This window comes from Aspergillus pseudonomiae (genome assembly GCF_009193645.1).
Source record: "Aspergillus pseudonomiae strain CBS 119388 unplaced genomic scaffold BDV37scaffold_13, whole genome shotgun sequence".
In the NCBI taxonomy this organism is placed as follows: Eukaryota; Fungi; Ascomycota; class Eurotiomycetes; order Eurotiales; family Aspergillaceae; genus Aspergillus; species Aspergillus pseudonomiae.
This window is the reverse complement of record NW_022476005.1, coordinates 357,417-378,312: the sequence shown is the minus strand read 5'-3', so window position 1 is coordinate 378,312 and position 20,896 is coordinate 357,417. Positions and strand designations below refer to the sequence as shown.

The following is a 20,896-nucleotide window of genomic DNA, read 5'->3' as shown; positions in this document are numbered from 1 at the left end:
CTATATACAGCTAGACAGAAAGAGGAAAATATGTATGTACACGCATCCCATACCATGAGGGCCAATCTAACACATCATATCGGTCGATACCAGGCATATCCAACTAACTCCCACTGTAGGGTGCATCTCACAGGTATTGCGATACCGATGTCATGTAATATTGTCACAGGAAAAGGCTAAGCATCATACTGGCCTCCCTGGGGAAAGCCCTATGATTTTACTCCCACACTCAGCGCGAATGTTTCGCTCACACTACTCAGGGAGCCGTTCACCTGCGCTCAGTCACTCCAGGCCGACGAGCTCACAGTTTCTCCGTGAATTGAATGGCGAGCAAACTGACATTATATGGATCTCCGTTGCAGAGCTCTGTGCGTTTCAGGAGTAGCGACCTTTCGACTTTGCAACCAACATCAGTCGCATCTCTGGAGAGGTTGCACCGGACTCATGAGAAGAGCACCGCCATTCGTTGGGGATGATACCCAGGATATATCCACCTCCAAAAAGTCTCATGTGTGTGATACAGAACTGGATCGTTCGGTCGGAGTGTAGCTCGATAGGGCATGCACCGGAACGGCAGCGACATGAACCAGTCTTCCCAGAATTGCATACTCCATCTTCAGCTTCACGCTGTAGAACATGGCTTTCAGGGATACGTGGATCCGAAAGAAGCCTGCATATTGCACCCCCACGACCGCCGCGTCCATGCTGATCATCACGAAATTAATCAGCAGGAGATGGACCAGGATGCCTTTATATTGGCCCCGTGGCGTTAGCTTCAGCATCTCAATCGCGGCCCAAGCATAGATGGCCGATAATACAATCTCTTGCACGGAGAAGGCCACTAGCTGAATCCGTTCGAAGATGTCAAAGGCCGGATTGAAATCGGGATGGTTGTCGGAATGAGCGCCAAACTCAAGGACCGACGCAGGGACATGAAACAGAATGGCATCTGTGATAATCATGATCAAGGTCCAGCGCAAAATCCTGCGGCTGTGAACGACCAGATGTAATCGAGACCACAGAACCATGGATTGGCCGGTGACCATGCCCCACCATCCAACAACCTCGAGGGCGACAGAGAAGTAACTGGGGAAGATTTTAAAGATGAGTAGCGCATAGCCCAGTGCGAAGGGGACGATGCTGATCGAGGCTATCACCAGACTCCAAAAATAACATCCCCCATATCGTTTGAATGTGGTGAAACACAGGACGACGAGTTCGATGGAATTATACCATGCGATGCCGATAAACGTCGCCACGGTACATTCCAGGGCGAACTCCGCACTGGACTCGGTGCGAAAAGGATTATAGTGACTGTTCTTTCCACTGTCCGACATCAGGGCATGATGAGCGCTGTCGGGAATCCCCTGTTCCACCGCTATCGGCATACAGCGACATGAAGACCCATCGACGAGCGCGATGAGAGAAAATGAGACAAAGGATTTGTTTCACGGAATTGAGCTGGAGCTCCTAAATCAACGCGTCTGTCTTGGCGTTAGACTAAACGTGGCCCCTGAAAGCTACTGCTCGACTAGGGTCCGTGGTTGGACCGCGGCTGTCCACGGAAGGATGCGAAACGCAGAGACTTCCTGGAATTTCCGATAGCTTGGCACAAGCTGCATGCTCATTGCTGGCACGTTCTGGCGGCGACTCGATCAGCAGCGCGGGGACTGAATCCTGGGGCTGCTGGGCCATGGAAACTGGGGATCCAGTTTAACCTTATCTTCGGAGCACTTCTCTGGGCGACTCCAACCCAATAACACTCTCGCACACGTCATTGCTATCAGGAAAGGATCTGCAAGTGTGTTTCGTCTGTTGCCACCGTGCTCAAATTTCACTCCTGGCACGTAGAATGCATCACTCTCTGGTAGAGACGTGATGGGCAGCTCTTGCAGATGTCTGGCCGGGTCAAGGACCAAGAGCTCCCAGGTGGCCGTGTAGGTCGACTTCGTATATCATAGATACTCATCGGACATGCTTAAAAAGGCCTAGGGGGGCGCTATTTCTAGGAAATGGTTCTCTATATTTGGGCTCCGGTACGTCCGCCAAGGGAAATAAGAGGAAGAAAAGAAAATCCAAATAAACATTACGTATTCTTCAAGCCCTAGCTAGCCATGCACCTAGGGAACGATTCAATCCATCTATCTACCTTGCCGATCAGTGAACAACAGTCGATTCCACCGTCTGGGTTGTGAATCGATGGGCTCCGCCAAGATCCGGCGACTCAATAGCAACCCGTTTCTCAGACTTCCCAGAATGCTCTTCGAACATCTCGTCCACGCTTGTATTCTTATTCCATGAAGAGGGATCCCCAAATCGATCTGCAACCAGGCCAGCGATGCTCATGCGCGCTTGGATATCTGGTATTTTATGTCGGACAGCCACCAGGGCGAGCACAACGAAAGTCAAGCCGCAGAGTACGTACAACAAACTGACCGCGACCAACGTGATGAAAGGAGCCTTCGGGAGCCGCGCCACGAGAAATGACTCGCGATCCTGTGCCGCTATTGCTGGTCGTGCATCGACTGCGTCCGCCCCCAGAGCGATGGTGACTTTACTAAAGGACTCGGCAATCTGGTCCACAAACACCTGGGCAGAGCCACTCAAAATGGCTGCTCCCGCCGTCTGTTCGATCGTAGGATACCAGTTGTTAAGGTGTGAGATGCTCGTCTGCCAGACGTTGCTCGTAGAGGTGTTGCTGATAGTTGGGACAAACCGCGTTACCGTGTTGTTCACCCGGTCGTACTCAATGTCGTAGATCGTCGTGTTGCAGCCCAGGATGAACGCATATGGGCCGTGAAGGCTCTTGAGAAACTCAGTGGAGTTCGGCGCTTCTCCACCGGCCAGACTCATGATGTTGCCCGCCGCAAAGTAGTATGGGTTGCCCACACCCTTGTTGTACATGCTTTGGCTCATATCTTCGGCCATGCTGGCGTTGGTGAAGAATGCCGTTTTCAAGCCAGTTTGAGTGAAGCTGCCGGCGAAGTCACTGGAGCAGTTGTATGTGACGACCGACGCGTTGTTTTTCAATTTACACTTCGTCGATATCAGTTCGCATTGTGTCCTCGCTCCGTATGTCTTCGCCGTATAGTCTCGGTTGGACAGCGATGCCCCTTCCGGTGCTTGCAAGTAGGCGTATTTGTTCGCCTGTGGGTCGGTATACGTCGAAACAGTCGCCTGGTCCGACATGTCGTTCAGAACCCCCAGAGACACCGTTCCGTTTCTGAGGAAACTGCCTGTAACCGCTAGGGAAACGCTACATAAAATTTGCTCTCCGCTCTGCGCTGCCACCGAGTTGTTGCTCGTAAGACATTCAGGTATGAGTCCAAAACCATAGTCCGTCTGGTTGCTGACCGGTTTGACTTGAGTGAATTCCACAGTAGTGGTGGTAAGATGCAGCCAGGTATCCCCTAGGGCGACCAGCAACCTCTCCGGGTGTCAGAACATCTCAAGCAACCTTCAGCAGATCGGGAGAACTTACCCAAGCAGTATTGCGAGTACGGCAACCGATGCAGCGGTGGTCAAGGGAGGTGCCAGCGGCGCACGCGTCTTTCTCCACGAAACGAGATAGACGAGCCACCCCCAAATCGCGGCGAGGGTGCTTCCATCCAGAAACTTCAACGTCAGTGCCAATTGGTATGGGGTCGGCAGGCGATCCACACGAGAGCTCTGGACATCTTGGAAGAAACGCCGTGCTATGGGAAACGAGGCGAGGGTTAACATAAACCCGGACAGCATCGTAGCGACAGAGCTAGCCCAGGAAGCTAAGAACAGAAGGACACTCGAGTTCATATTGACATAAAGTGCGCTTGCTTCGTCATTCTCCGCGGGCATGCGAAGGCTCTCGAAAGGAGGATCTCCATGGCTCACACGATACTTGAATACCAGCACCAGGAATGCCACGGTGAGTGCGAGGATGGGGATCGTGACCACGAAAGAACTCCACGTAATCAACACCGCATGGTTGGTATTTCTCGAAGACGAAGCACCATCATCACTTGGAGAACTGGACAATGGGATCGAAGCGCCCTCGACCGGCGTCTTGCGGTCTGTCTTCGCCATGAGAAGGAATATAGCTCATTGGAGATTTAGATGAGGAAAGGGTATACGGCGACGACAATCTGACTTCGGGGCCCCTTGTTGATTTTATTGCAAGAGCTCAACGAGCCCAACATCTCCATGCGTTGAAAAAAAGGAGAAAAGAAAAGAGAAAAATATCCGAGCGCTTGTTGTGTTGGTCATTCCTGACGCTGACGTGGGGGCCGAAGGATTGTTGAGGCTATGTTGCTAACCTTCGTATACAAATGTCTCTAATCACAGCCCGAGCTTCGGAACTCCGCCACGCGAGCTAAATTACTTTAATGCATTCCTAATCTCGCTTAAGACTGTACGCCTGAAATGTCAAAGCACACAGCCTGGTCTTAGACCATGACAAGGCACTCTGAAGAAAGACTGGGAAGGATCCGATCCGATCTCGCCCCACGGCCCCAGTCCAGCGCTTCAAGGCAGACCATTCATCCAATAACAAGCTATTGGTCGTGGCACTAGTGCAATAAGTCGAAGCTTTAATAGGCTTAAAAAGGCTTAGGCATAGAATGGTAATTTGACATGTAGTGTGCATGACTGGGAGGAAAAATGCCCGAGCGTAGGGAGAGATTATGATACAGATCAATGAAGAATTATTCCACCAACTCGAATTTCACTGACTTATCAGTTCCAAATGTGTCCTTCCAGCTCTCCCACAGTCGTTCCAACTCTCTCATGTATTGCTGGTGTAACTGATTGATATATTTCTCATCTGGGTCCCATCGTTGTTGAGTGACGGGAATGGGATTTCCCACGACGACATTCAACGGCTTACGATAAGGGCAGAAGATGTTGAAGCGGCCAATAGAGAACGCTACTTTGTGTCCAACACACCATTCCCACAGTCGTGCGGCGAATCTGAGCACGGACTTTGATTCGACGTCCACGCGGTCGAAGATATCATTCTCCCCAAACGCCACCACAGGCACGATGTCGGCACCAGTTTCCACGGCGACTCGGATAAACCCCTTACGAATTTTGATAACGACCCCCATGGTGCCCGGTCGAGCGACGTTGTATTCACGACTCCCTCCCACAGTAATGGTAATGGCACGGCCCATCCCCCGACCGTCATGGCCTCCCCGTGTCAAATGCCTGATGCATGAAGTTCGAGAGACACCACTGAGCCCAGCAGAGAGGAGATATTCTCGAAGCAGTGGTTGAGAAAAGACACTATCCTTCATCAACAGGGTATTGGTAATCCCAGGGAAGAGCTGGGAGAACCCGGCCACGTCTGCGGCGAATGCGCCGACAGCTCCTCGGATAGCGACACCATGCGGATGGTAGCCGAAGATATACTTCCTCCGTGGTGAGAGAGATACCGAACGATAGAGTCTCAGGGGAAAGTAGGATATAAGGATTTTCCAGATCCAAGACCTCCGGAACTTATCATTCCGTAGAGGAAGGGTACCCGCTTGGTGTGCTTTGGAAAAATACTTGATATAGATGATGTAGATCAAAACCAGAAATCGCAAACGGGGTATCAAAAGAAGTGAATATCCAAGCAAGGGTAAAATGAACCAAGTGTTGCACAGCGCGGTCATCAGGGCTGCCTCTGCAAGATCGTTAAGGAAGGGCCTATCACTCAGGGATTAGTTACAACCAAAAGGCACGACAGTGGTGATATGGCTGGGGAGATCTACTTAGCCGTTGGTTTGCCTGCTGGCTGAGACAATTGGACTGACTGGAGAACCATTCCAGAACGGTTCCGGATTTCGCTGAGCTGACACTGAGTATCATCGATCTTCACATCTGGAATGTGCATGGCCATCAAGTCCGGATTGCGCGCCAGCTCAACGATCTTTTCCGCGCCTGCCACACGCCCTTCCTTTTTCTGACATAGCTTGGCAAGGTCAAGCGCTTTCTCTTTATATGAGCAATCACTCATGACCTTCAAAAGGGCATTGCTTAACTCCCGGCCATTAATATTCGGGGCTTGGGCTTTGTTGCCGTACACCCCAATTCCAAGCCACTCCGCTCGGGCAGCATTCTCATAGCAATCCTGCCATGCCGGTAGAACCACATGGGGGACACCATTTCTATACCTGTTAGCGGCTACCCTGTATGAAGGGTAGGCGAAGGAGGACTCACTGGATGGCCTCGTACCAAGAGTTCGCTCCACCGTGGTGAACGGAGCAGATAATTTGCCCAGTCTGAAGCATGGCCATGGGTTCAACGGAGAACCATGGGTGAATACGAACGTGATCGGCTTCAGTCTCCTGCCTCAGTGGCTGGATAGACCGGCTGTATACATCATCCTCATCATGCGGGTGTTTGGGAAGCTTCCACAGAATCTGTATCTCCTCACCCTTCCAGGCATCAAGGAAATACTTGAGACCTGTTGCAATACTCTCTGCAACCTTTGGGTCGGGCGCATAAAGCGTCCCAAGATTAACCAACACCGTCGGCGCTTTTCGCAGCCAACTTGCCAGTTCGGGGTCCTGTTTGTGAACCGCAGCCGTGGGGAGTAAAATCGGGCCACATGGAAGAATATTATCTGGTACCTCCATAGGCCAGTCAAGCTCTTTCAGCGCCGGGGAAAGATGGAATCGATCGGGCCTCCAGGCATCAGCAAACGGAAACCGACCGTGGATCTTGTGCCGAATCCTCCACTCGCGAATCTCACGCCGCCGCCCACTTCCATGGTACATCTTTGCCGTTTTGATGACAGCCAGAGCATTGAGTGGAACCAGATGCCATGGAAGAGGGTATGGAAATCCTGTCCCCGGCCTAGTCTGTAGTCAGTGGTTGCAACTTTTGAAGGGCTAAGGACATCAACTCACAAGGGATATTTCCACAGCGCAGCGGATTGTGGCTGCAATCCAAGAACAATGTGAGTGAGGGACGTAGTATTGATCAAAATCGCGGTGTATCCCGTGTTGTATGCAGCATCTCTTCCTTGTAGGAAGAAGAAGTCCGCCGCGATAACAGACGGCTGAACGGTCTTAATGATCTCCACGCAGCAGTTGTAGATATCCACGTATTCGTCTTCCGTCCAACCCCAGATGTCTTCGCACAGGGACTGGAACCCAAGTACCGCCCCATGATATCCGGGGGGATGGAAAGCACCTCGCTTCCCAGTGCGGATAAAGACATCCGTATTTGAAGGTCCTCTAATAGGATGGAAGTGAATCCGTGACCGGAATGACCCATCATACGCGGAGGCATTGTCAGCCAGGAGCTTGTCAATGCGTCGCTCAAGGGCAGGGAAGGATCCAATATGCACGTCCACATCTCCTCGCACCAGTAGCTCATGCGTAATCGCCAGAATAATGTTTGTTTGGCCATGCTCGCTATTTGCGAGAAACAGCACACTTGTGCGCTGATTGCTGGCCATCATAAGAGAAAGACAACGAGTGTAGGATGTGCGTTAGGGTTTCAGATCATACATGAATCAACACAGGGTGCAGGAGACAAGGCATACGACGCTCAGACAGATGACCATATATACCAAATGCTTAACACAGACGGGGGAAATCCAAAACGTCGTTTGAGATTAGGGTTAATTGCCAAGTCCAAGGCCGAATTGACTCAAAACTAAGGGCGACGTCGATCGCTATGTCCGGAACACCAAATTTGGGCCCTAGCTTCCTTCCGGTTTCTGAGTCCATCAGCCCAAACATCAGGATTTCCTGCCAAGCATCAATCGTCAACTAGATCTTTCTTGCGAGACTGGGTTCCCTGGAACACAGGATTCCAAATCGTATGATGATCCTTAAGTTAATTCAAACACATCTAGCCAAAACCTTACCAAACTAGGCGCAACAAGGTGATCACCAAAGAAAGCCAAGAGTTTGGAAATAAGACAAAAGAAAAAAAAAAAAAAAAAAAAAAAGAAGAACCGGGTAATATGGATTATACGTCTAATTAGCTGGTGCTAGATACTACGGATCTGTATATCGCCCTGGGATAGATAAGGAGCGCTATATCACCTCTTCGCCAAGTCTTCTGATCAAGTCTTCTGACCAAGTCTCTCGTTCGCACAAAGGCTCGTAGGAGAGTCTGCATTTCAAGTATCCTACTGTTTCATTCATTGACTAGAGACCTCGCAATGGTGCTTGTTGCTTTGTATCTGCCTTCCGGGCAAATGCCCGTGGGCTACTCCCCAGCGATGATATCCTACCCGGCCCTGGCGGTCGTGCTTGTATGTTGAGGTCCATGAGTTTCATGACAACTGTGATAAAGGCTCTACAGTGTGACTGACCGATGCAGTTCATTTTCTTCATCATTCTCTTTGTACAGGTCCAACCAAAGGGGCCCACCATCAAAGGTGTTCCCGGATCGTTCCTTGATATCTTCTGTTGCGGTGTATGTGACGTTTTACCTATCGCAAATGAAGGAATCTGAAGGGTTTAATGTTTATCTTTACAGATCGCAACCAAATTCGCTTTTATATCGGGGCGGAGTGCACATCAGTTCCATGCGTTGCATGAGTCTTACGGTAAGCGAAATGGATGTGTGAGCTTCCACTTGATGCTGATTGCTATACAGGTAAAATCGTTCGATTTGCCCCCGGCCAAGCGACGACAAACACAATCAAAGCTTTGCGTTGTATCTACAGTTCCGGTACTGGCAAGGGCTCTGCCTTTCTTAAAACTGGCTTCTACAAGAGTATCTCACGGCGCAATATCTTCACGGCCTCTGACCCACTCTATCATTCGTCTGTCCGTAAACTCTTTGGCCCTTCAATGACACCAGGAAGTATGGAAGCACATGCTGGAGTGGTTCGTGAATGTACCCTGCGACTTCACGACGTGATTAACTCCAAGTTGAAGAGTACTACGACTCTTTCTCTCAATGAGCTACTCTACTGCCACTCCGTCGATACGGTTTCTGAAGTCCTACTTGGAAAGCCCCTCGGCTGCTTAAAGCGAGGCAAGCCGTATTTTTGGACCGCCCAGTTGCCTCGTATCTTTTACTGGGCCACCATCAGAGATCAATTTGATGGATCAGGCGTACCAACGGTAATGAAATGGCTCCTGCGCCGCTTTCTACGCAAAGGCATTCGTCTTCGCAGCGAAGAGGCCCGCATGCGATTGATCCATGAGTAAGTCTTCCCCGCACAACCATCCTGCCTCTGTATGCCTTACACGATGATAGACAATTGAAAGCGTCACACACCCGCCGCGATATCATGGTCGAAGTAATGGAGAGAGCGGAGACCAGCGGCTTGCCCGAGTCTGAGATTGCTGAAAATTTCTCAGCCATCATGTTGGCAGGATTTCACACTACACAGAACGCATTGTGTGCCGTTATTTTCTTCGTTCTGACCCACCCCGAAGCCCACGCCAAGTTGGTCCGTGAACTACAGGGTGCCTTCCATACAGCAGAAGACATTTCAGGAGATGTTGTCCAACAGCTACCGTACCTCAATGCCGTCATCACAGAGGCTTTGAGACTCTACCCTCCTGTGCCACTAGGGGGTCCTCGGGTTTCACCAGGGGCCTATGTGGACGGGGTCTACATCCCGGCCGGGGTAAGTTTCCTGACAGATCGTTGTACGGTGTGGACCCGACTAACGGTGGGGATTTAATTTTATCACAGACGGAGGTCTGCACATCACTGTTCGCGCTGCATCACAATCCCGAGTATTTCCACGAACCTTACGAGTTCATCCCCGAGCGATGGACAGATCCCGGATCGACGGACAAAAAGGAGGCCGTCCAGTCGTTCCTCGTGGGTAGTCGGGCCTGTATCGCAAAGTACTTCGCTAAGCAGATGATGCAAATCACCCTAGCGGGTTTTTTTCTGGATTTTGAAGCTGAGTACGTGGGAACCGTCAAGGACTGGCAGCGGGAGAGTCGCTGTTATGCTTTCTGGGAAGTGCCGGACCTGAAGGTGAAACTTCAACGACGGCAAGCCTAAGTTTCGAATGTTGTTCCTGTTTCTCTCTATCTATTTTATTTATTCATCATCTTTTAACGATATATCCTTGCGCTGTTATGCCTCCTGTGATGTTTGACATGGGTTCCAGATTCATGTGTGATGTTTTAATGTAAAAACCAAACATATTGTACCACCGGTAGAGTCCGTCTGTTAGGGCAATGGAAGCCCCACGATTCCCTGTACACACGTCCCTACATCGTTGAATTGCTCAGAACACGGCTCTTTTCTCCACTGATAAGATTAAATTGTGACTAATATTTCCCCCGAGCCTAATTAAACAAGCCTAATGGGAACTAAGTCGAATGCCCTATATTTAAGACTCAGCCGGCAGGATTGACGTTTTACTTTACCGAACCCAAATTTGAGACTTTGCTGTTGAGCTTCCTACCACACCCAAACCGTCCCAAAATCCAGGACCGATGTACTCTCCGAGCCGAAAAGACTGGATTTGTTGATCCTGGAATTGAGTTCACTTCCATTATTAGCAGACTATACTACCGGTTCCTGTCGTTCATAGCCTCAATGCCGTCGTTTCCTCCGAGGATGATCTGTGCATCCTCTGAAACAGCGGATCGCATGATGGCATATCACACCAAATAATGAGCTTCACCTTACTCATGAAAGCTTTTTGTAGGGCGATGAAACGCCGGACGCTCCACGTGTCCATTCCCCTACCTAAATTCTGGAGTTCAAACAAGAACCTTGGTGATATGTCTTACCTATACGAGGATCTGAGATGTTTACGGTGGCAAGGAAGGAAAATCGCAATCTATCTGATCACCCAGGATTATGGTACTATTCACCCTAGGATGCTCCGTCGCTTATTATCACGTATCGGGACTCGATGATACCACATTCAGGGCTTACCCCGGGGATGATGTGACGAGTAGCCCGACAGGCAATGTCAGGAACCACCCTCTGACCCCGGACCCCTTACTATCCCAACCCAGGACATCATTTGAAGAATTGACCGCTAATTGGCAATAGCGGTGGGGTGACTAACAAGTGCCTGCGAAAGTCGGAGACGCGGAGAGGGTTGCAAAAAAACTTAGGGACTGCTCCACTGCCCCAAGGCTTTTTGACGCGCTCACAAAGTACCCGCGTAACAATCTCTTGCGCTGATAATACGTTTGATGCTGGTAATTGGGAAATGGCCGCCTGTCATTCCATCAGATGTGAAGACTGGGAGCCATTTGCACCATGAAACTCGACAAAGATATACTGATGAAGCCGCTCCCAAAGGTGAAATCCATGCGTTGATCTAACTATCACAGCATCATCGCTGACTTGTTGATCCAATCAGTCTCCTGGGACAGGCAGTACAACTACGGGTCTCTCTGTCTCACACGCTGAAGAGGTCCTCGATAGACAGCTCCATACGCCGGTGTCACAAGTCGGTTTCTTTGGTATCTATCGATATGCGACTCGGTGCGATGTTGCCATTCTCTTCGGCAGTGCACTTGCTGCGATCGCAGGCGGTGCAGCACTACCTCTCTTCACAGTAAGTGATGCCTGGATTTAGAATAACTAGCTCATAATCACAAAGGCTAACCAACTATGCTAGGTCCTGTTCGGCAGGTTGACGTCGACCTTTCAAGACATTGCTACCCATCAAATCACCTATGATCAATTCCATCACGAGCTAACCAAGAATGTGGTCTACTTCATATACCTGGGTGTGGCTGAGTTCGTCGCGATCTATCTAGCGACCGTCGGCTTCATCTACACTGGCGACCATGTCGTGCAGCAGATTCGCGTGAAATACTTCCAGGCTATCTTAAGACAGAATATTGCCTTCTTTGACACTCTCGGTGCCGGCGAGATCACCACGAGAATCACAGCCGATACGAACTTGATACAAGACGGTATCTCCGAAAAGGTCGGCTTGGCCTTGACCGGGCTGTCGACGTTCGTTACGGCGTTCATTATCGCCTATGTAAAGAACTGGAAGCTGGCGCTAATCTGTAGTGCCAGCCTCCTCGCATTGCTTTTGACCATGGGCGGCTGCTCCACCCTCATGCTTATCTTCAACAAAAAGGCATTGGAATGCCAGGGCCGTGGCGCCAGCATGGCGGAGGACATCCTCGACTCCATCAGGACCGTCGCAGCCTTCAATGCCCAAGAAACCCTGGCACAGAAATACGAATCACATCTCAAGGATGCCGAAGGGCCCGGAATGAAATCAAAAGTAATTTTCGCCATCATGGTTGGGGCATTACTATGCATCATGTATCTCAACTATGGGCTTGGGTTCTGGATGGGGTCTCGCTTCCTCGTCGAAGGAATCAGTAACATCAAAGCCGGTGATGTGCTGACCATTATGATGGCCATCATCCTAGGTTCCTATAATCTAGGCAATGTGGCCCCCAATGGTCAAGCGCTGTCGAACGCGGTAGCGGCGGCATCGAAGCTATATAGCACCATTGACCGTCAGTCCCCCTTAGATGCGCTGTCCGACGAGGGCAAGACACTGGAGTTTGTCCGAGGAAATATAGTGCTTCATAACATCCGGCACGTGTATCCATCGCGGCCCGAGGTCACTGTTGCTCATGACCTTAGTTGTTATATCCCCGCTGGTAAGACGACGGCCTTCGTGGGCCCCTCGGGTTCGGGCAAAAGTACCATCATCAGCTTGCTGGAGCGGTTTTATGACCCGGTCGCGGGGACCATTATGCTCGACGGCCAGGATATTCAGACATTGAATGTCCGGTGGCTGCGACAGCAAATGTCGCTCGTGTCGCAGGAGCCGAGACTCTTCGCCACCACAATCGCGGAGAATATCCGTTATGGAATCATTGGCTCTCGATTTGAAAAGGAATCGACCTATGAAATCCGAAAGCGAGTTGAAGCAGCGGCTCGAACGGCAAATGCGCACGAGTTCATTATGGCGCTTCCGAATGGCTATGATACGAATATCGAGAGCTTCTCACTTTCTGGAGGGCAGAAACAGCGCATCGCCATTGCCAGAGCTATTATAAAGGACCCTAAGATCTTGCTCTTAGATGAAGCAACATCCGCCTTGGACACGAAATCCGAAAAGCTCGTTCAGGCAGCGCTGGACAAGGCATCGAAGGGGAGAACGACAATCGTCATCGCTCACCGACTGTCCACAATCCAAGAGGCGTATAACATCATTGTTCTTGCCAATGGCCAGATTATTGAGCAAGGGCCGCATGAGCATTTGATGGACCGACGAGGGGTCTATTATGGCATGGTGGAAGCGCAACAGATCAAGAAGCGGTACTCGAGATACTCTAAGCGATATTCCCATTTCTTGACGAGCATTCCCCCTAAACATACCTCAATGACATTCTTCTTCGATAAAGATTGTCCTGGCGATGACCAGTCCGATTTACATAGTGTAGTCAGTGATGATGCATCCGATATCGGATTGCACACTGGAGAGAAACAACGACCTGTGTCGAGAATGACACTATCTCATCTCATGCAGCCCGCCAAGGAAGAGGCTTATTCTTTCTGGACTTTGTTCAGATTTCTTGCCTCATTTAACCGGCCCGAGTGGCCGTTCTTATTACTCGGTCTCTGCGCATCCATCCTGGCAGGGGGTATTCAACCATCGCAGGCCGTGCTGTTTGCGAAGGCTGTCAGCACGCTCAGCTTGCCTCCCTTTGAATATCCAAAGCTCCGGCACGATGCCAACTTCTGGTCTCTTATGTTTCTCATGATTGGCCTCGTATCGCTTTTTCTGTATAGCGTACAAGGGACCTTATTTGCATATAGTTCTGAAAAAATGGTCTACCGGGCCCGCAGTCGAGCATTCCGGGTGATGCTACACCAAGATATTTCTTTTTTCGATCGGCAGGAAAATACGACAGGCGCATTGACAGCCACACTAAGTGCAGGAACCAAAGAGCTAACCGGTATTAGCGGCGTCACATTGGGGACTATCTTGATTGTCTCTGTCAATCTCGTGGCTTCGTTAGGGGTAGCCCTTGTCATGGGTTGGAAGCTGGCACTGGTGTGCATCTCCGCAGTTCCAGCCCTGCTAATGTGTGGATTTGTTCGGGTTTGGATGCTGGAGCGGTTCCAACGAAGGGCAAAGAAAGCATATCAGGAATCGGCTAGTTCTGCTTGTGAGGCAGCCTCGGCCATCCGTACGGTCGTTTCCCTGACCATGGAGACCGAGGCCTTGCAATCCTATCAAGCACAGCTTCGTCGACAGCTCAAGAGTGATATACTCCCCATTGTTAAATCATCCTTACTTTATGCCAGCTCGCAGGCGTTGCCTTTCTTCTGCATGGCGTTGGGATTCTGGTATGGCGGGTCTCTCCTTGGTCATGGAGAGTACTCCCTCTTTCAATTTTACGTGTGTTTTAGCGAGGTGATCTTTGGGGCCCAGGCCGCTGGAACGGTTTTCTCTCATGCTCCGGACATGGGCAAGGCGAAACACGCTGCCCGTGAGTTCAAACGGCTCTTCAGCAGCGCCACAATGCATGCTTCTCGGGGCAAAGGAGTTCCGGTTTCGTCCATGCGAGGGCTGGTTGAGTTCCGCGAGGTCTCCTTTCGATATCCCAGTCGTCTGGAGCAACCAATCCTTCGCCACTTGAACCTGACCATCAAACCAGGGCAATTTGTTGCGCTGGTGGGCGCGAGTGGAAGTGGCAAGAGCACTGCCATTGCGTTACTAGAGAGATTTTATGATCCTCTCAAAGGTGGTGTCTACGTAGATGGAAGGAATATTATCACTCTCGAGATGTCTTCCTACCGCAGCCACTTGGCTCTCATCAGTCAAGAACCGACTTTGTTCCAAGGGACCATCCGGGAGAACATCCTGTTGGGAAGCAACACGCCTGATGTCCCAGATGGTCTCCTCATTAAAGCCTGCAAGGATGCAAACATATACGATTTCATATTGTCATTACCGTAAGTTCTTCCACACCATTCGTATCAATATAGCAGCAGAGGTGTACTAACGGTTTGCAGGCAGGGCTTCAACACCATTGTTGGCAATAAAGGAGGCATGCTCTCTGGTGGCCAGAAGCAGCGCATTGCCATCGCTCGGGCCCTTATACGGAATCCAAAGATCCTCCTATTGGACGAAGCTACGTCCGCTCTAGATTCCGAGTCGGAAAAGGTCGTCCAGGCAGCATTGGATGCCGCCGCGCGAGGACGCACTACGATCGCAGTTGCTCACCGGCTGAGCACTATCCAGCGGGCAGATCTAATATACGTCCTCGACCAAGGAGAGGTCGTCGAGTCAGGTACACACCGTGAGCTTCTCCGGAAAAAAGGACGCTACTACGAACTCGTTCATCTACAGAATCCGGATGCCACGGGTTCATGATTGGGCTATTGTGAGTTTTTACGCTGTGTGTATTGAGGACAGGATTCCAAATACGTACTCGCATTTCTTGATCTCTTTTTAGCGGCGTCTAGGAGCTCGTCCTTCTTTCTTTATCTTTTTCTACTTGTTCTTACTGGATTTGATTGGTTTTTCTTTTTTTTTTTTTTTTTTTTTTTTTTTTTATTTTTTTTTTTTTTTTTTTTTTTTTTTTTTATCAACATGAGCAAGGTACTGCTGAGCATTGTATTAGTATAGGTATTAGGTACCACTGTCGCCTTTCATAGAATAATGGCTTTATTTCAATTGTGCTCTTTTAATATAGTAAACCGTGTTATGACTGTAAACGACTAGGGTTCAAAATTTTGGGTGTTTCCGTCTAGCTAACGCACGATATCTTCTTCGTTTTTTTACAACAAGGGCCTTTCTAAGTAGTTATTCTACATCTCCTACCGTCTACTATTCCTAGATATCCCGTATAAAGCTCCGTGTGGCAATTTAATTTTCATTGTCAAGTTATTCGGGGTCGCCTCAGTACTTACGACGCAAATTTCAGAGAGTCCTTTCCTCTGCCATTCGTCTCAATGCCCGGATAGTTCCTTGCACGGAGGATATAGCAATTCTCATATGGTCCTCTTTAGCCTTTTGTGCCTCATTTGTCCCGGGCTCGATATCAGTCAATTTCCATTCGTATGTAAACGTAAGGTAGAGATTCTGGTCATGTCCGATCGACACGATATTTTCCACGGATGACCCGCCTGGTAACGTGAAATAAGTCTGCAATTCGGTTAGATCACGACGGACAAGTATTGAAACAAGATCTGAGTGTCTAGGCCCCTTACCCTGACCGGCGCATGTAGTTTACATTCTTCTCTGGTCCATTTTCCAGCCATAGGGGATTCACGGAGGTTGGCCGCAACGTGAGCCTCTCGTATGATATAGGTTCCATCATCCCGTTCCTCAAGAATTCGGGAATCATCCAAAGATGGAATGAAATCCTGCGGATGTCGAGCTTTTAGTTTCAATCCATTCCAGACTTGCTCCTGGGTAAGGACTGGTATGGAGGGATCGGAGGTATTGTTCACTGGTTCCGTGTAGGCAATATTGAGGGTGAGCATTGTGGGTGTTCAGGTTGTAATTCAACTCCCAGGCGTAGTGAGGAAGTATAGCAGTGAGACTAGATCTGCATGCAAGCAGCAGTACTATTTATCACTTCTACAAGCTAGGTACGGAGGCTGCAGCAACTCGGCCTCCGACAACAGCCGAATACCGAGTGGATGCATGGTGTTGCCAGTAGACGTTAGTCAAGAAACGGGTTTTCTGCTTGATTTAGTACTTCTAGACTGGTTGCCGAGGTAAGTAGATATGACTTCTATTGAGTTGAGCCATTCGAGAATTATATCGCCAATTTTGCCCCATAAGATTACTCGAAAGTCCCACATACATCATAGCCCGTGCCTCTTCTTACGCCATTCGGATGTCTCCGGAAATATTATCCAGATCCCGTATTCTCCGGCCATGAAGTTTGCAAACGGCGAACTTATCCTTGGACACCCAAGCAACTTACCCTTATTGTTGGATTACGCTGCAATTTAAATGAACTCTTTTTATTTAGTATTTTGAGTAAACGTCATATGTACGGTCCATCGCCATTTGTCCTTCTCCTGCTTGGTCTGTCTGATATTTAAGCGTTAAGCCCTTCGTAGCTGCACTGAGCACTCTCGCCATAACAACAATCCACTACATGGCTAATAACAACAAGATAAGCAAGGGAAATGGCAGGTGTTGCTAGTCTTTTCATACATGCTTGGCGGCCAAGTCTTAACCATAGGCCTTGGTCGCTGACAGCCGTCAATGAGCCCGATTGCGTTTATTTGTGTCCTCTTTCTCTTCGAAGGGATGGATAGTGGTAGCCAAGCAAAGCCAGCGCATTTTTCAGTATTCAATCATGTTGAGCCATCATGTAGACTGTTGCATTCGTTGATAAATGCAATCAAGAAGCGTGTTATTCAGGGCAGAGGCGATATTAAACCTTGTCCCAATGTGATATAGTTCACAGAGGTATGCCACGCATTGAATGGTGAAGACTAAGCGATCCAACCGCCAGTGGTGACATTGCCACTTCTGCTCAGGAGCTTCTTATGAAGCATTTTATATCATGACCGGATGGTGACGTGGGGACGGTTGACCGATGAGCTCAACCATGGTTCAGACAGCTCTTGTTGGGGAACAACCATTGGTTCGCGTAGGTCCACTACTATGCCTTCTACATGGGCGAAAACATTGATATACGATCTCTGGTACGGTCATTGTGAGTTCAAAGCCGAGCATCTGACTTACACGTTTCTATCTATGCTTTCTACCTTCACAATGGCAGGCTCTACCGCTGTCACACCAATCCGAACCAGCACTACTCATTATAATCGAGACTGTATGCTTCATCATACCTTCCTCCAGGATCTCATGGAAACAAATACTCACAAGAGGGTCCAAATGCTGCCAACTTTAACTTCTGACAAGAGACCTGTGCGACAAATCGTCGATCTTCGCCAGAAGGACACTAAGACTGCCACCCTTTCGCCTTGCAGAAACTCTTACTGTGGCAGTCATTGCGAGTTGAACTCTAATGGGCTCCTACGGTCAAAGCGCGACACTAAAATCAAGCGACATTTTGAGCGCTGGGTGCGCCAGCAAGCAGAATGGTGCTCGGACTCGCACGCAACAGCTCCTCGATCGATGAGCTCTTCTATTGCAGGTAGTATTGCTGGTACAGATGAGGGAGCTGAGAATGTCATTCCGTTATCCACAGTTCTGCTACCTGACCCGTATTCGCAGCGATTACCATGGCGCTATGAGCTCGTCAACCCCATGTTAATGGTTCAATTGATCTCAAACACGCTGGGAAGGCTCGCATTCCTCAACGACATGGCATTCCGCCCCAGATTTACTGTTACACGCTTTCACTCGAACAGAGCGCCCCGGATATCTGCCTGCGAGTACCTGAGACGCTTAACGCATCGGTTGTGTCTCTCGTCTCCGACACTGGTGATGATGGTTATCTACATCCGACAACTCTGCAAAACGCACCCCACATTCGATGTTTCGAGCCTTACAGCTCACAGGCTGCTTCTAAGCTGCGCCTTAGTTGCTAGTAAGAGTGTAAGTGACTTTGCCTGGCCCAACCAATCCTTTGCTTCCGCAGGTGGAGTTTCTGCTGCCGAGATGGCAGTTTTGGAGTTGGAACTATTGGAATATCTGGAATGGAACGTTGCGCCACATCAAGAACGGCTGTCCGAGTGTTATCGTGATCTTGTGCAGGGAAGTAATGGATACTCGGCCGAGCATGGGACGAGCTCAGCTGGGCCTTATGCTGTCTAATTTGAACGTGACTGTGTCGAAGAATAAGTAGGCAGATCTCTTTTATCACGTCCGAAGGACGGTTTACCATTAGCAAACCTCTTGCGCTATACATAAGCCTGGCTATTTCAAATAGTAATAACATGCTATCTCCGACTTCGGGGGGTTAGCAAATTGCCCATTCCGGCGAACAGAGCTTTTCAGACAATCCGAAGATATAAATTCCATCTTGTCATGTTCTGTATGTACATCACTTCGGTTTACAGTAATTATGTCCCGATAGCTTGGTGGCTCAGTATGCGCTATGAGAAGGAGGAATGGTATACAAACCCCTTTGTCAAACATGTCATGGCGACCAAGCACGGGTGTATGATGCCAGGGATAGAGTATTGTTAAGGGAAAAAGGGGAAAGGGCTTCAAGAGGGGGCAGATGTAAGCTCGGCTATAGACAGAGATTAACTTTAACCCAAGGAAACGTTTTTTTTTTTTTTTCTGTTTTCATAGACAAACGAGCATCTTAGGCACGAGTATTAGTACCGCATGGTGTTTGGGCCGAGTGGGTCAACATATCACGACTATTCAGCTTCCACTGTACAGTGAAATCAGAGAAATTAAGGCACCATGAGAGTTGTATTCCCTATACGATCGATGGATTGCCCCTTTTATTGCCCTAGGTGAAGCCCTCTGTTCAGCTTTGCGCATAGCCAACATGCAAGGCCAGCGGAGCTTTCGAGAAACCAGAGTTACGATATTTGAGCTAGACAGCAGGCAGCGGGCGGCAGCTATGATAATCTTCACCCAGGAGGCTATTCACAAAGTATGGTTAATTTCGCTAAGATTCTTTCTAGAGGTTCTCGAGGAGTCCTTGCATTCTCATCGGATTTCCACGATATGGGATTGGCTCGGGGTAGCATGACACATTCCTTCCCTGCGACGGAGGATTCAATTCGTGAGAAAACAAGGATGTAATTTCCTGTTCGTCTGGTTCGCGCTAAACTGAAGTATGTACCGTTGCAGGCGTAATTGATCAGCCGAAAGAGCTGCTGCTGAACGGGTATGATTTCCGGTTGATCTGCAAGGGGAAGTCCAAACGTCTGCCCATCAGTCGATCAACACATAAGCGAAAAGGCTAATTCTTCGATGGCCAAGCGTTTCGTAAATTAAGATTGGATATCCAGTTACCCACACGCCGTGCATGACTCGCGCAAGGGGGACAAGTGACAGGGGGTCCCCCAAGCGATATCCCCAGAGCTTACGTGCATGTTTCCAAGAGCAGGCCCAATTTCGAAGCTTTATGCGCCTGTCAAACACTCACTTAACGCAGGAGCAGTAACTGCCAGTATTTTCTGGTCATTCGGGCCTTCTCTGCCTGTCTCGAACTGTTCAACCACGGGCGGTTATATCATCCCTTGCTTGCCTGAGGGACCAAAGCGCTGGAATGCACAGGAATATTATGACTTAGGGCTCGCTGTAGTAGACCAGCTCAAATATGTAAATAGCCTCTATTATATATATCGGAGTTCTTTCGACGTGTGTAGGCAAATCCGCAGTGACTATCTTCCTCTGCCTGGCAATGAAAACTCTTGCATCACGTTTAGCAGCGCCTTTTAAGTACTCATGGCGAAAGTCCTGGGCCTAGCATCACCATTCAAAACGCCAACCAAGACTAAGAATGGGTTTGATAAGGCCAATGCAATAGATGAACGACCAGGGTCTGCACCCTCGGTATGTGGTCCCTCTCCATATCTCACTACCATTAACCCATGCTTCCACTCAGAATACACGCCAAAGACCATCTTTCGATCCTTTCTAACCTGCTTCACTCCCAAAGGGTAACATTACAGAGATGCTAGATGTCACCAATTCCTCCAAGCGGTCGCCTTCCAGTATCGCAGCAATTCGATCAGTGCGATCAGAAGAGAAATTCCACACCCCCGAGCGCCAGTGCGAGGCCTTCTATGCGCATGAAAAACCAGAAATGTCGGGTGCGAGGCGCGACGATTTCAGGAACACTGAGCCTATGTGTCGGACAGTCCATTCAGAAGACACGTCTCCATTAGTTCGCAAAGCCTTGAGACAGCGCAATCCCTCAGATCGCGGGCTCGTTTCCAAAGTCAAGAGAAAGCTCAAATTTGCAGTGGGCCCAAGTAGGAAGAAACGACTGTTGGCATCAAAAAAGGCAGGGAGGCGCAAGTCGCCAACAACCAGCACGACAAATTGGTGGAACATTTGAACTGACATGTCGGGCTTTTAATTGTGCTTGTA

The 20,896-nt window shown here is 49.4% G+C and overlaps 8 protein-coding genes across 8 annotated transcripts; 4 read left to right on the top strand and 4 right to left on the bottom strand.

Annotated features, from left to right (window-relative positions):
* Positions 1-41: 41 nt before the first annotated feature.
* BDV37DRAFT_241888 (uncharacterized protein) lies at positions 42-2,036 on the bottom strand. The gene has a single exon (XM_032081244.1). It carries the CDS (start codon positions 1,386-1,388, stop codon positions 507-509), a length of 882 nt encoding a protein of 293 aa, XP_031944410.1. The 5' UTR covers positions 1,389-2,036; the 3' UTR covers positions 42-506.
* A 71-nt stretch (positions 2,037-2,107) lies between these two features.
* Positions 2,108-4,168, bottom strand: BDV37DRAFT_241886 (uncharacterized protein). Its single transcript, XM_032081243.1, has 2 exons — positions 3,482-4,168; positions 2,108-3,427 (listed from the first exon to the last, which is right to left on the bottom strand). Exons 1-2 carry the CDS (start codon positions 4,060-4,062, stop codon positions 2,158-2,160), a joined length of 1,851 nt encoding a protein of 616 aa, XP_031944409.1. The 5' UTR covers positions 4,063-4,168; the 3' UTR covers positions 2,108-2,157.
* Positions 4,169-4,679: 511 nt separating this feature from the next.
* Positions 4,680-7,423, bottom strand: BDV37DRAFT_291331 (Diacylglycerol acyltransferase family; the record flags this gene model as incomplete). Its single annotated transcript, XM_032088908.1, has 4 exons — positions 4,680-5,664; positions 5,730-6,125; positions 6,178-6,816; positions 6,870-7,423. 4 exons carry the CDS (start codon positions 7,421-7,423, stop codon positions 4,680-4,682), a joined length of 2,574 nt encoding a protein of 857 aa, XP_031944408.1.
* Positions 7,424-8,137: 714 nt separating this feature from the next.
* On the top strand, positions 8,138-9,951 carry BDV37DRAFT_269505 (cytochrome P450; the record flags this gene model as incomplete). Its single annotated transcript, XM_032084375.1, has 6 exons — positions 8,138-8,230; positions 8,299-8,394; positions 8,458-8,527; positions 8,578-9,133; positions 9,187-9,562; positions 9,631-9,951. 6 exons carry the CDS (start codon positions 8,138-8,140, stop codon positions 9,949-9,951), a joined length of 1,512 nt encoding a protein of 503 aa, XP_031944407.1.
* Positions 9,952-11,172: 1,221 nt separating this feature from the next.
* On the top strand, positions 11,173-15,277 carry BDV37DRAFT_291327 (putative ABC multidrug transporter; the record flags this gene model as incomplete). Its single annotated transcript, XM_032088907.1, has 4 exons — positions 11,173-11,214; positions 11,276-11,473; positions 11,537-14,856; positions 14,917-15,277. 4 exons carry the CDS (start codon positions 11,173-11,175, stop codon positions 15,275-15,277), a joined length of 3,921 nt encoding a protein of 1,306 aa, XP_031944406.1.
* Positions 15,278-15,767: 490 nt separating this feature from the next.
* Positions 15,768-16,435, bottom strand: BDV37DRAFT_241882 (SRPBCC family protein). Its single transcript, XM_032081242.1, has 2 exons — positions 16,117-16,435; positions 15,768-16,051 (listed from the first exon to the last, which is right to left on the bottom strand). Exons 1-2 carry the CDS (start codon positions 16,390-16,392, stop codon positions 15,827-15,829), a joined length of 501 nt encoding a protein of 166 aa, XP_031944405.1. The 5' UTR covers positions 16,393-16,435; the 3' UTR covers positions 15,768-15,826.
* Positions 16,436-17,644: 1,209 nt separating this feature from the next.
* BDV37DRAFT_280351 (cyclin-domain-containing protein) lies at positions 17,645-18,652 on the top strand (the record flags this gene model as incomplete). Its single annotated transcript, XM_032086537.1, has 1 exon — positions 17,645-18,652. One exon carries the CDS (start codon positions 17,645-17,647, stop codon positions 18,650-18,652), a length of 1,008 nt encoding a protein of 335 aa, XP_031944404.1.
* A 1,596-nt stretch (positions 18,653-20,248) lies between these two features.
* BDV37DRAFT_280350 (uncharacterized protein) lies at positions 20,249-20,864 on the top strand (the record flags this gene model as incomplete). Its single annotated transcript, XM_032086536.1, has 2 exons — positions 20,249-20,356; positions 20,463-20,864. The coding sequence occupies 2 exons, from the start codon at positions 20,249-20,251 to the stop codon at positions 20,862-20,864; spliced, it is 510 nt and encodes a 169-aa protein (XP_031944403.1).
* Between the last annotated feature and the right edge of the window lie 32 nt (positions 20,865-20,896).

Excerpts from the sequence above, each read along its gene's own strand:
- BDV37DRAFT_241888 (XM_032081244.1), bottom strand. The coding sequence starts at position 1,388 with ATGCCGATAGCGGTGGAACAGGGGATTCCCGACAGCGCTCATCATGCC.
- BDV37DRAFT_241886 (XM_032081243.1), bottom strand. The coding sequence starts at position 4,062 with ATGGCGAAGACAGACCGCAAGACGCCGGTCGAGGGCGCTTCGATCCCA. Across the intron at positions 3,428-3,481 it reads GTACTCGCAATACTGCTTGG|GTTGCTGGTCGCCCTAGGGG; the intron begins GTAAGTTCTCCC and ends ACACCCGGAGAG.
- BDV37DRAFT_241882 (XM_032081242.1), bottom strand. The coding sequence starts at position 16,392 with ATGCTCACCCTCAATATTGCCTACACGGAACCAGTGAACAATACCTCC. Across the intron at positions 16,052-16,116 it reads AACTACATGCGCCGGTCAGG|ACTTATTTCACGTTACCAGG; the intron begins GTAAGGGGCCTA and ends ACCGAATTGCAG.